This window comes from Vidua chalybeata, chromosome 2 (assembly GCF_026979565.1).
Source record: "Vidua chalybeata isolate OUT-0048 chromosome 2, bVidCha1 merged haplotype, whole genome shotgun sequence".
Classification (NCBI taxonomy): Eukaryota; Metazoa; Chordata; class Aves; order Passeriformes; family Viduidae; genus Vidua; species Vidua chalybeata.
The window spans coordinates 3,938,426-3,952,845 of NC_071531.1; the positions used below are offsets into that span (position 1 = coordinate 3,938,426).

Sequence of the window (14,420 nt, forward strand, 5' to 3'; positions counted from 1 at the left end):
GCATTACGGGGTGGGTATTTTGCATGGCTTTCTGTCAGAACTAAGAACTGGCCAAATCATTTGTCTAAAAAAAAAAAAAAAAAAAAAAGCCAAGTTGGCTTGATTTCCAAAAGGCTAGGTTAGAACTCAGGCACAGTTCCATGGGAGTTAAATCTGCCAAGCAGAAACCTGCACCTTCTCCTGCCAGCTCTTGCACTCAGCTCCCAGCAGCCAGCTCAGGGGACTGCTGCCTTCCAAATCCAGATTTTGGGAGAGACAAGGGGAAGGCAAGAGCCTGGGGGAGAGGGCAGGGCAGGAATGCCACATTTCTGTGGGACAGATTTATTTGGAGCCTGTAGACCCCTTGGCATTGGTGGCTATGCAGACAAGGGCAGCAATTATTCCTAAAAAATGGCACAATGGATTTCATGTGGTGTTTCATTGGTTCTTCTGATCAGCAGGGCAAAGAAACAGAGGATCTAAGGTCAAATAGCACAGAAGGGCCCAGCTCCCAATTTTTTTGCTTTCCCAGAGCCTGCCAGGTGGGAGGATGCACAGCAAGGATCTGAAAGCCCCTCTCAGGTTCTCTGGCAGCCAGGAGTTAATTTAAAATTATTGTCAAGAAATATTCTGTTCTCCTATCTGTGACCTTATCATGATTTCTGAAGGATGATTTCACTTTCTTTTGGATGTTTGCAAATATCAAAATATTCTGCAGAGTGGACAGCACTCTTGTATTTGATGGCACGCTCATGGTGTTGTATGTTTTTATTTAAATGCTGCTTTAAGCAAGTCTTCATCCAAGCTAGAACCAGGAGGCGTCACATGCTGGAGGATTTGGAAAGTGGAAAGTAAATGTGGCAGAGAGCTGCCAGCTCTAAAAACCAGTTGTTTGCCTAATGCAAGTAAATGCTGCCCCAATAGAGCCAAATTCTGCATTTACCTTTGCCACAGATCTGTCAGATAAAGCTAATTAAATTACTTAAATCTGTCTTTTCCAGGGGGTTGCTAAGCTGGGTGACGTGACTGCTCTGAAGGAGGAAACAGAACTCTCAGGAGCAACTTCATTTCAATGGGAGCAGAGCTTTGAACATATAAATGCTACAGGTGAACTGGAAAAATTAAGCTGTAAGCTTCTGAAATTGAATATACAAAAAAATCTGTGGATATTTTTGAGTTTAGTTTGTGCCTTATTACCATTTTTCCTGGTGACCCAGGTGGCTTTTGAAAATGAACACATTGTTTCTGAAACATTCTGATACCACAGAGATGATAAAACTCATGAGGAAATTAATAATTATGTCCTCAGAACATGGACAGGAAAAAAAACCACTAAGTAGCAGCTCGTTCAGTGTCATCTATTCTGAGTCACCCTTCAGGTGAATGGTTTGAGGTCACCTACAAAGCTTGTAGCAGAACTGAGAGCAAAGCAAAGGACTTGTCGTATTGAGGATGGACAATAATTCCCCCTCTGTTTCTCTGGAAAAAAATAATTATCCTGATGGTAGGAGAAGCTGAACTGTAAATAAGGGTATTTGAGCATTGATTTTAACTCCCCTTACAATGTCATATTTCAGAGTACTTTTAACCTCCAGTATGCAAGCTGGGCCATATTTTGTATTTTTTTGGTATCAAATAGAAGTGCTTAAAAACTCATCCCATTAGGTATGGAATCTACAAAATGAAAAGGCAACAGACACACACACATTAATAATATTTTAAAGCACCAGGCCACTTTTGACTCCCCACCAGCATGTTAGATAAAATCTGCTGTGGCACTGCTGACCTCAGGCTACAACAGCAGAACATTGAGAACTGTTCAGGTCTGACCTAAAAACCTCACCTGTGACATTTTGGGCTCTGTAGATGAAGTCAGGCTATTAACCTTATTTTCAAATTACAATGTCTTTTCAAGGCTTGGAGCAACACGGTCTAGTGAGGAAGTAAAATCAAGGAAGTAAAATCATTGACAAAAGTTACAGCTCAATCCAAATTGCTAGAGTTGGCAATCTGCTTTCTGGGGGAGGAACTGTCAAGTTGGAAACTGTAACCTAATTGAAGAAAAAGCAGTATTTCACCTGAGATACCAGTTAGTGTTCTCAGTGACTGGTATTGTTTTGATCTCAATGCCCGTGACTGCTGGATTTGTTTTGTCTGGCTACATTCATTTTGACAGTCATTTGAAAAATGGTATCATTTAAGAGGCAGCTTTTCTCCACCAGAATTTCCATGGTGGCCTCTTAGTGCAGCTGCAACACAGTGACTGATTTTTCATTCAGCTCCTAAACTCTATCAACAGATCTGTGATACCATTGTAATGTCAAGCAAAGCCCAACACACATGAAAGCAAAAGGTGACGTTGGCTTTTTATGCCACAGCTTGTGACCAGTGCCCCTGATGGTCTCAGGTGTGGGAGATGTCATGCCTTTCAGAGTCCAAATTGCTCATGGCTTAAAGCTAATCCCTAAACTCTTGGAAAAAAATAGCAATTGCATCACTCCAGAGTGCTAAGGGCAAAACTAACAGAGCAGAAGGATGTTGAGATGTCCGTAACAAAGTCATTTTACCGTACTGTTCTCTGCATCTTATCTGAAAATGGATACAAGATTCAACCTCCTTCCTTCCTCTCCTCTGCCTCAAAACAAACCAAAACAAACCAAACAAACAAACAAACAAACAAAAAAAAAAAACCACAAAAAAAAAAAACCAAACCAAAAAAAAAAAACCCAAAAAAACCCACCAAAAAAAAAAAAAAACAACAACCCAGGAAAAATTTCTAATAACTTCAGGAACAGTGAAATTATGCCCCAATTCTTCCTACAGCTCACATAAAATGCAGTATTTAGTGGCCCCATTGCTCAGTGCAATCAGGTTTTCTGTCTTTTGTATCCTCATGAATAGGTCTGAACATTGCCAATGTCAGAACAGTCAGGACACAATAGTAAAAAATTCCTATTCTCAGTCTCTTTCTGAAGCCTTTCAGGGCCATCTGAACATCCTTGTTTTGGACTGTTTGAATAGATTTGAAGCATCCTATTAGAATTTCAGGTCACATTTATTTACAGTGTTATCTTTCTAAGCATGAAGAGCACTCAGATAATCACTTAATAAGAGGAAAGCAAGGTTAATGCTTTTAGTTCCTGTCTCTGCTTAGTGGCAAAAGTACAGACATTAAAATTCTCATCTCATGCTTTAAAAGCCAGAAAGTCACTGGCTAATGAAAATTGGAACTTTGTTGTCCAGTAGACAAACAGTCACCAGTGAAACGTGTGTGGCAAACCATTAATTTCCTGATTTAGTAGTAGTGAAAAGTGCTCATAGCAAATTTGAGCTGCAAGGCCCCCACTCAGAGGCAACAACAACAAGGATCAGCTGAGCCAAGGAGGGTAAAAGTCAGGAGAGAACAAGACACAATGACTGATTAGCTCTGTGTCATCATTAAAAATAAACACAAATCTGGATTAACCTCCTCAAACCGCTCGTTATCCGCCTGCCAGGACAATCCTACGTGCGCAATTCCACCAAGGACCCAGCAATTAGCCGGGCTCTGCTCTTCCCAGCTGTCCTCACCTTTCACTGTCACGTGCACACTCTGGCTGGTGGACAGCTGGGGCTGGACCAGGACATTGCAGGTGTACTCGCCCTCGTCCACCTCCTTCTGCACGTCCGAGAGCTTCAGCGTGCCGTTGTTCTCGAACGCCACTTGGCGATGGTTGAAGGGCAGCAGGTTGGAGTTCTTGTACCACTTGATGGAGTAGTAGGGGTACCCGATGACCCTGCAGTGGATGTAGGTGTCCCTCCCAGCGATGGCCGTGATGTTCTTCATGGGCCGAATGCTCGCTGGCCCTGCCAAGGCAAGGAAAGGAGCTCTTGAAGACAATTTAAAGGTACATTTGCTCGAGGGAATGTGTGCAATTATTTCTGGATATACAGATGTTAACGGATGCGGCTCGCGCCGCACTTCTTTGCATTTGACAGATTTTTACTTTTAAGAGCTACTTAAGCAGTTTCCCTAATCTTTGTATGCTCTACTTTTTCCTTACCCTGCAGCATCCATGCTAATTATGTGGAGGTATATATTTGTGTTATCCAATACTTGCCTGATAAAATCTTTGCTGTATTACAAATTAAAAGGCTGAGTGTGATTTAATTAATGTGAAATACCAACACTGATATGGAGCTAGACTCCTGTTACACATAAGAACACTGAAACAATTAGCTTTTTTATTTGCTATGTATATAAAGTATATATATATACCCATAAGACTGGGTATTATGCCATGTAGAGTCAGAAATTCAAGCTAAAGTTCTGTATAAATGAATAATTACAATGGATGTTGAACAAGTAAAGGAGGAAAGGAAAAGGAAAACAAAACATGCACAGCAAGACTAAAACAGAGACTGTGAACTAGTAGAGATGAGTATAGGAAAAATAGACTAAAGGACACAAGCCAAAGGGTTCTTCCAACATTTAACCATACCATACACTTTCTAGATGGGGCTGGAGAGGCAGGGTGGGAAAAGAGAGCAGGGGTAGAAAAGGAGAGGACGAAAACAGTAAGTCGTTTTTTGGCATTCCAAAATCTCATCACATGCAACAATCCTCTTCTCCACTACAATGAGTTATGTGTGTTTTTTTTTGAGGAGCTGATTTGACAAGCACCTCTTACGTTTATTCGAGCCTGGTACAGGACGACTCCTGCAGAGTTGTTGGCAGTGCAGCGATAAACGCCCCCGTCGCGGACCTGGGTGTTGGAGATGTTCAGGTAACTGACCACGTTGCCCTCGGACGTGATGATCTGGCTGATCCGGTGGCTGCCGTCCTTCACGATGGGATCCTCATCCAGTGTCCAGGTGATCGTGGGCAGGGGAGTCCCCTTCACGTTGCACATCAGGGAGACTGGCTCTCCTGGGCTCACCACTTTCTCGCTGAAGGCAGAGATGATTTTGGGAGTTCCATCTGCCAAGGGAGAGAAAAGCAGGAAAACAATGCTTACATGGTGTAAGGTTTGTCCCTTCTACCCTGCAGCATATCCCATGAACCAAGATCTTTTTTAGAAGCAACACAAGCAATGATTTTTCAGGATGTAACCCTAGTTATTGAGGGTGGAAAATAAATTCTGCCAATAGAGGACTTAAATGACCTTTTGCTTCTACATCTTCTGGGAAACCTGGTAGTGGCTTTGCTGAAGGAAGAACTCTTGAATAGGATCAGGCATGTCTATGAACTGCTCTGTTCCTGCAGAAAAGTTTTAAAATCATATGGAGTTAATTATAAAAGACATAGAGCAAAACCTCAATGCATTTGGAGATTCTCTTCTCCTGGTAGATTTTATCTCCTTGGGAAGTTAAGGATGCATCCTCTTGCCAAGAGCCAGGCACAACTTGCATAGGCTGATTTCACACAGCAGTTTAGTCCTGACATACAATGCCCCATTTAAGAAAGTATTAAATGAAGCTTTTCTGAATACAGATTGCCAGTAACAGCAGTGATGCCAATTTCTGTCAGCGGTCATTTTGTGCTACAGATAAATATTTCTCTGAATGAGAGCGTTCAAACACTTTATCTTGTGAACTATCTCCCAAAATACTCTGCCTGTACCAGGGAAATGAATAAAGAAAATGGGTGGGCACAGAAACTTTGTAAGCACGGAGCAGGATTAAATACCCACCTCTCCAGAGAGTTCAGTGGGGTGACATTTGGGAGTGCTGACACCCTGGTATTTGTTAGGAAGACCTTTCTGTGGTTATGCACTGTGTGTTTGTTTTCCTTTGAAAATGTTACTTTAAAAACAGGGCTGCAAAATTCCCTTGCTTGCCACATGGTAAAAAGATAAGCACTGGCATTCTCAGAATGTTGAAAGGCCTCAGCATCCCTGGAAGAGCATTTAATTTTATTTGATTTCATTTTTTTCCCTCTGCTTCCTCTCTCTTTTATTTCTGTCCCATTGGTTATGTGACAAAGTTTCTAATTTATTTATTTATTTTCATTCCTGACTCTCTCCCTTTCCTTTGTGGTGTACTGGATACTGTCACCGCTCAGAAAACAGAACAGCAGCAACACAAAGAAAAAAGCTTTTTATCCTGAAAGGGAGCTGACACAGGACCAATAAATCTGTGAGCATGCACACTATGTACCTCTGCCACCCCTCCTCCTCTTTTTTCCCCCCTTTTTTAAATTCAAGTGACAGGCTTTTTTTTGAGATGAAAGCAGACATTATTTTCCCAGTGAGACCTGAGTGTCTTTGAAATCTTCCCTGCTGTTGCTCTCTGATAACCTGCACTCTCCCGACACCATGATAGATTATCAATATGCTCTTTAGGCTTTCCTAGTCACGGGAGATGGTTGCCGAGGTAACTCGGTCCAGGCAGGTAATCTCTTCTTCTTCTACAGAGACTCTAAAAATAGTGTCCATGCCATGCCTGCACCACAGCCTCATTAGAGAGATTCCTCTGTGCAAATTGATGACTTTCCTCACTTGATTACCATGTAGAACATTGTATCAGTTATTTAAGATTATCTCCAAGCCGTCAGCCAATATACCCAACCAGAAAAGCAATGTTTGGATTTTTAACAGAGATCTGCTTGGGAAGGATTTTTTTTTTTTTTTTCAAATTGATTTTTCCATTCTCTTATGAATAGGGCACAATAAACCCCATGGACATTTCATGAGTACCCTCTTTTTCGTAAACTCCACTGATGCCAAAATGATTTTTGCTTTTATATGTTCTTCATACATATTCATAACTCTGTAGACCATTATTGTATAGTTGCAGAGTTCCTAGCTCACTCCAGTACTTTTCCTACCCTGATAGACAGAAAGACAAAACACATTCCCAAAGGCCCCATTCCTATCTTGCTTTTTCCTGGGAACCAAGGATGAGCTACCCTCCCATGACACTTTCTCATAAACAAAGTACAGCTAGTAGCAAGAAAGGGGGCCTCCAGAAGAGGTGGAACCAAGGGGGAGAATTACCTCATTACTTGAGGTTCTAATTGGGAATTCCTGTCAGTTATGCTGATTTGATGAACTTATAAAACTGTATTCACCCTGTGTGGCGTGGGTATTTTTCCATATCTGCCCCTGGAGGCCTCCAATTAAAGACCAGGTCCTGTTACCTTCCTATTTTTATTATAGATTACCTCCTATACCAATACTGTGTCCATTTCTGGGCCCCTCAGTTTGGGAAGGACGTTGAGACGCTTGAACACATCCAGAGGAGGGCAACGAGGCTGGTGAAGAGCTTGGAACACAAGCCCTGTGAGGAACAACTGAGGGAGCTGGGGTTGTTCAGCCTGGAGAAAAGAAGACTCAGGGGTGACCTTATCACTCTCTACAACCCCCTGAAAGGTGGTTGTAGCCAGGTGGGGTTGGTCTCTTTCTCCAGGCAGCACTGACAGGACCAGAGGACACAGTCTAAAGCTCTGTCAAGTGAAATTTAGGTTGGATATTAGGAAAAAGTTTTTCACAGAAAGAGTGATAAAGTTCTGGAATGGTTGCTCGGGGAGGTGGTGGAGTCACCATCCCTGGGTGTGTTTAAAACAAGGCTGGATGTGGCACTGGGTGCCAGGGTTGAGTTGAGGTGGTAGGGCTGGGTTGGACTCAATTATCCTTAAGGTCTCTTCCAACTCTTTGATTCTGTGATTCTGTGAATATTGTCTCAAAAGCACATTGCTTCATCTCTAGATCTTTAAGGGCATCACTACTCTAAAACGACAGCACCAAAGACGACTTGTGTGCAATTTTGGAAACCAGAAATGCCAGGCAGGTGGCGACTGACCTTCCAGCACCACCTGGACGTAGTCTTGAGCTGACATCTTGTCCTTGCGCACAAAGCACTGGTAGGCGCCGCCGTCGCTCTTGGCCATGCCGTCCATGATCAGGTTCTCGCGGTTGACGCCGGTGATGCGCACGTTGTTGCCAGGGTTGATGATTTCCCCATTGCGGTACCAGGACAGCTCCTGGTCCTCGGTCCCCGTCACGCTGCAGGACAAGGACACTTGGCTACCGACGCTGCTTTTGACTTTGCGTGGGCTGATGGTGGCTTTTAGCGGTTCTGGAGGTTTGAGTCGAAATAAGGGAGAGAGAAAGGGAAATAGAGAGAGTATTCAGTATAAATGTGCATTTGTGTGCAAGTAACAAATCAACTCTCAGTTAAGGAGAACAATGAAAATCACAGACGTAGCCTTCTTAAAAGAAAACACCAAAGCAAATAACAGATAACTCTATTGCTCTAAAAAAACATTTTTGCCACCAACACCCATGACAAAAAAAAAAAAATAGATCTACAGGGATAACAAATTCAACACGTAATTCCATGCCCAGGTGAACAGTAGGATCAGACCTACAAGTAACACCATTAGTGCTGAGGCATTTAACATGGCACTGCACAGGTTTTGGGAGGGCAGGATGTTATTTCACATTAGTTCAGTGTGGATATTTGAATCTTGTGCATTAAGTGCATTCCTTAAACTCATTTTCTGGTTTAATTTCTGGCAAAAGGAACCAAACTTACACTTTCCCAAACTACTCCCTGATGTGAACAAGTGTAATAAATGCCAATTACAAGATTAGCTTTCAAGAGTGGAAGATGTTAATGTAGGTACACCCATGGATATCCATCTGATATGTCCACATGGAAGTGTTTTAGTGTGTGGGCTCACCAGATTTTCTGCTTTGATGTGGGAGGATTACAATATTTTCAAATCAGTCTAAAGAAACAGTGGGACAGGAGGAAACAAATTTTACATGGCAAAAAAAGAGGATGAACAGTACTGAAGGAAAGTCATAAATGTAAATGCAAGGAAAACAATCCTTATCCTGCTACTTAGGATTTATCAGCAGTGCAGAACACAGATTTCATCCCATGCCTTGTATAAATTGGTTTGATTTTCTTATAAAGATAAGGGATTGCTATCACCACTGATACTATCTCTGACACAAAATAAAGACCATCCTATTTTTTCTTTTAGCAGTTTGCATACACACACATGTGCACAAACACACTTAAAAAAGAAAAGGAACTTGTTCACTTGATTAAATATTTTATAACATCAAGGTTGGAATAAATCCATAGTGGTTATTCAGGAACATAGGTCTGGAAAAAAAACCACACAGTGGCCTCAGACATTCTGGATTACAGACAAAGGTCCAAAGCAATAATTATCTGTGCTCAGATGCATGTTAAAAGTCACTGAATATCTCTGTTTCCTATAAAAACACTACAAAAGCAAAAAACTGGCAACAATCCTTTAAACAAAGTAGTCACACTCAAGAGCATCACTAATATCCCAGAGCCATGATGATGCAAGCGAGCCACATCTTCCATTGCAGAGGAGGGTAAAATTTCTTTGGCCAGCTTTTACTTCCTGCCAGCCTGATCCAGAGAATTTCCACTGTCTGAGTGCAGAGTCATTAGGAAAAACACATCACCAGGCACTGGGGATGCTTTGGGTATCATCAACACTACAATTACATCATGTCTCTGCAAGTTTGGACTTTGCGTCATACAAGACAATTCAACTCTTTTTTTATGAGTATTTTGATGAATACTTTTAGAAACAAAGCTCCTCAGTTATAACTTGTGAATGGCAGATTTTTCACCTCAGTTTTATTTTGCCCAAAAACATTATGTGCAATTATTTGTGCAGATATTTTTATGGCCTGAACTTCTCAAAAACTTCTTCCTTTTCAGTTTGCTAGTCATGCTGTCTAGGTGGAAATGTTAGTTCACAGAGCATTATTTCTATTCCAGGAAATAATTCTGTGTTTTTTTAAACAGTAGCAGCATAACACTTTTCCAGTGTGGTGCTCCTGAAGTAACAATTATCTTTGTAGAATTTGTGAAACATTCAGAATATTCACACATGAATACTCGACTGAGGGGAAGTATGAGTATTCAATATTACTGAGCACCATGAGTCATGGCAATGAGGGTTTGGCAGCTTTATTTATGAGAACATTTGCAATTTCTTTTCCAGCACCCAATTCATGCTTCTAAATTACATATCCTCCATGTGATAAATTATAGAGCTACACTGGAAATTGCATCCATTTGCACTTCTGATCGCTCAATTGGCCAACTAACTCATCTCCACAGAGCCTGCTTTGTGTCGTTCCACAACTTTGAGGACTTTAATCATTGCTAGGATAAATTAAGGAACCAGAAATAACAGCAAGGTAAGATAACAACTTGATACTGATGCTTAAACAGTTTTGCTTTTATGATTTTTTCATATATTTGCAGCTCTGAAGAATATTATCATGGAGTTATGTAGCTCCTAGTATTTTTCCCACCCTTTCTCTCAAATCTTAGAGCAATAAGCTACCCTTCTAACACATTCCTGAAATACTGTTTTGTCCTATTTTCAGGTAGAGGACCTACAAGAAGAACATTTTGTTTCACAACCAGAATCGGAGAAGACATAACAAGAAGTGGAGCAAAGAAACCCTGGACCTACTCCAAAAATTACCTAACCAACTGCCCTTTAATTGGACAATATTTGTTAAGAATACTAATTTGTTAAACTTATAAAATTGTAGAGATCCAGTGCTGGGTGTGCCCATGACCATTGGGACACCTGGAAGCTTCCAGTCAAGGTCTGGCTTTTATTTTACTATTTCAGCACTGTTGCAAGGGTTTTTTTTCTTTCGATATCAGGCAACAACACCAACAATCAACTGTGACAGGACCTTTTGCCCCCTGGCACAGCAAAAGACTTACCTACTTCCCCAAATCTAAAATAGGCCCGAATGGTTTGTCTTGTGATGAATTATCTTGGCTGAAAACAACCTTAGGCAGAAATAAACATCCTGCCCTGAATGCATAGGAAAGGATAAGCAGAAATAAGTGACCAACGACAACTACTTTTGCCATTATTAAAGACCAATCTGATTTCCATAAAATCAGAAGTCTCTTATATTCTTTCTGAGTGTGTGGAGAGTTCTGCTCGATGATGAGATGTTGGTATCGAGATACAGCCCTGGGATTGAGAGAAATTAGGAGACTTCTGCACATCACTACCATTCACTGGTAGGTGACATTGACTCCTAATCAAAATCCATAATCTAATCTAATTTTATCTAATCTAATCTAATCTAATCTCCTAATCCTAATCTAAACTATTTCTTCACTGGCTGTAACACAGCTACCTTTATTATTGTGTGCTGTGTTTTTCTCTACTAGTAGTTCTTTTTGTGTTATCCTGTGTGGTAAATCTGTTTAAAGTCTTATGTCTGTTTTCCTCATGTCTATTCTAAATAATTCATGCTGTAGTAGACCTGAGTGGTCATTATGAAGGACTTGTGAGTGAGAGTGGGTTTTGGGGTGCTGGCTATGGCAGGACATGTCCTCCCCCTCTCTGCCATAGATGGTTGATGCATATGGAAGAGATAACCCAGGTGGGTGAAAGGCCCAAAGGGTCTGTTGCCAAAAAGGGCTCAGGCCCCACCTAGGAATCAACATCTTAGTCTGGAGAGCAGATGTGGGAAAAGATAAAAGAAAAATAAATATTCTTGACTGAGAGACACTGTTTTACAAAGGCTATAAAATACACATGAATTATCACAGAGGCAGAATCCTCCTACACACACACCCTGATAAACATAAGGGACTTCTCCCAGGAGTTTGGATGCAGATTCCATGGTTACATTCTTAGGAATTGACGGAGAGGATTTTTATGTGTGGTCCATGATAAATTGGTAAGAAACATTGGTTCCTAAGTTAAATAGTTTCTTCGCTAGCTGTAAAATTAATGGTACCTTTAGCCTCCTGCTGTATTTATTTACTAGTAGTCTCTTTTGTCCTTATTCCTGTATAGTATATAGTCTGTTTTAAGTCCTGTGTCTGTTAGTTTTATGTCTATTAAATGGATAACTTATTCTATAATAGACCAAATCAGCCATTATTGAAGAACTTGTGAATGAGAGTGGGTTTTGTGGTGCTGGCCACCTCAATAAAGCTCCAGAGGCCTGGACAAAAGGCAGGGACTTATCTAAACCCCCACATCTACTCATAACACTGGCCACCTCCATAAAAGCTGCTGTCCACTGCCAGAGACCTGTCCCAGGCAGGGACTGGTCCAAGCTCTCCCCTGTGATTGGAAACACCAACCTGACGCTGTTGAGCAGGATGGGAACAAAGAAGGCTAAGGAAATGAACTCTCCTTTATTTCAAATGTACCACTCTATATATAGAGAACATCGAGAAGACTAATTTCATTGGTCTTAGAGTAAAAACATCCCACAACACTGGTGGGCAGTGAATGACGCACAGAGGCAGAACATATCTATAAACAATATGAATAACAAGATAGATTAGAGAATTATTTACATTCTTTCCCAACTGCTTCCCAGGCTCTTGCCTGGTTAGAAAACCTTTCTCTTTCTCTCTGACTGAGCTGAGAATATCCACACCAACCCACGACCTACGTTTGACGTGGAGGCGGCCGATCACCTCGGCGGTGCCGTAGTTGTTCCACACCTCGCAGACGTAGCTGCCCGAGTCCGAGGGCCGCGTGTTCTCGATGAGCAGCCCCGTCACCGTCTGCCGGAAGCGGCTGTCGGGCTCCCAGGGCACGTTGTCCTTCAGCCAGCGGTACTTTGGTGCCGGGTGCCCTGATGCTTTGCAAGGCAGCTCCACTCGCTGTCCTGCCATGGCTTTGCGGTGGTCAAACCCATCTAGGATAGATGGAGCTGAATTCGCTGGGTCTGAAACAGGAAAACACAGAGGAACTCTTTTTCAGCCAGAGATTTAAAATTAACTCACTAAGCGATGTGTCAATATTTTTTTCTCCTGCATTTTCTGACTCGCCTGCCCAGTGTTTTGGGCACTACAGTTTGCTTCTCTGACCCAGCCACCAGTTTGAGTTGTGGTGGCTGGGATCCAGCAGCACATGCTGCTGAAGCAACTCATCACTGCTTGGAAATCCTCTCACTGGATTTTTTCCAGGTGGCAAACGTTTTTCTGGTCATCCTTCATGTTCCCTGTGAGAGGCACGAAGAGCCAGAAATGTGTTGCCTTAGCAATTATTGCCACTTCTCAACTAGATTGGAGCCAACACATTGTCCCTTCTCTCGGTGGTCTGAAGGCTTTGAATTAAAGGAGCAATTTATTCCCTTGTCAGGAGACAAATGGGCAAAGGCACAGGGATTTCTATCTGCAGTCAAAATGACAGACAAGCCTTTTCTTCTTCTGTGGGAAAAGAACTTAACGTGACAAGACCAACTTACAGCTTAATAGTGCATCTTTCTGTGCTCAATTTGCTGACAATTGCAGCCCTCACTTGTGCAGCACCTGGCACAGATTTATGTATCTCACAGATGTCTGGCAGGATTGCCTTCACCAGAGGTGCATGTACCCATCAGAAATAGTGCTTGGTTTGTAATTTCCAATTTGAAAATTTTGGAGACAGAGGTTGACGCTATTTAAAATTTTTGTGCTGCCCATCCTGGAGCTATTGCAACAAAAATACCGAACAAATATTCATCAAAGTAATTTTTCATCACAGGAACACACTTTGCTAGGATTTATGTCTCACAAAGAAACTCTACATGCTGACAAGCTCCTACCTGACACAGTGACCTCTTTTTGGGTATATCTAATCACAGCTGACTGGATGTAGGTGTGATTGCCACAGTTCTGGCATTTTCAAGAGTCATTCTAACTTAGCAAACTCAGGTGGTGCTCACAGGGCAGCTGCAGCAGGTTCCTGTACGGAGCTGGAGAGATTAAAGGAGCAGTGCATGCTGAATGCAAGCTATTCCAAAAGTAATCAGTACCTGAGCTAGCTGGTTTAAAACGAGCTTAAATATATATTTATGAATTGCAGCCACAACTGGGAGGGCACCCAGGAGAGCAAACATCTTAAGGATACTTAAGTTAAACTATTAATCCAGAAACCAAAACCATGATATTAAAAATTTGATTAATTTTTTTTTTTTTTTTTTTTTTTTTTGGCGTGACTATATCTCGATAAAACCCCCAAAAAGCCAAGTCCAGTGAAAGGTGACAGCAGAGGTTTTTCTGCTTTCTAGGTGCCAGGAAAACACTGAGCCACTGAGGGCAAAGCCACATTCAGCTTGCTGAGTGTCTCATTAGGAAGACGTCTGTGGTGGTTAAATGAGTGGTTTTGGATGAATCAGTGGCCTCGAGGTCCACATTTGGCACCAAGATGGGACAAATTTTTGAGCTTGCCATGCTGTTTATGTCGGCTCAGTGAAAGCACAATCTGCCAGGATGCTGCTGGGAAGGCCAATGTCAATTTGACTAATTGATCAGCCAGCTCTTCTCTCGCCCCTTGGGTCATCAGGCGTCCCTGTTACCAGGCACAGATTCTTTTGTAGGGAATTAACTGAGAGTAAAACCACAAGCAGGCAAGAAATTACAGCTTCTGGCTCTTAAGAAGGTTACATCTGCAGGAAATCAATTTCTTCAGATGG

General features: G+C 41.9%; 1 protein-coding gene across 1 annotated transcript in view; it reads right to left on the reverse strand.

The window, feature by feature from the left end:
- Positions 1-14,420, reverse strand: part of DSCAM (DS cell adhesion molecule) — a 446,344-nt gene that overhangs the window by 169,309 nt on the left and 262,615 nt on the right. The window contains exons 5-8 of the mRNA XM_053936664.1: positions 12,411-12,689; positions 7,762-8,037; positions 4,643-4,939; positions 3,550-3,825 (exon numbers count right to left, since the gene is read on the reverse strand). Of these exons, the coding sequence (XP_053792639.1) occupies positions 3,550-3,825; positions 4,643-4,939; positions 7,762-8,037; positions 12,411-12,689 (1,128 nt within the window). The remainder of the gene's footprint in view (positions 1-3,549; positions 3,826-4,642; positions 4,940-7,761; positions 8,038-12,410; positions 12,690-14,420) is intronic.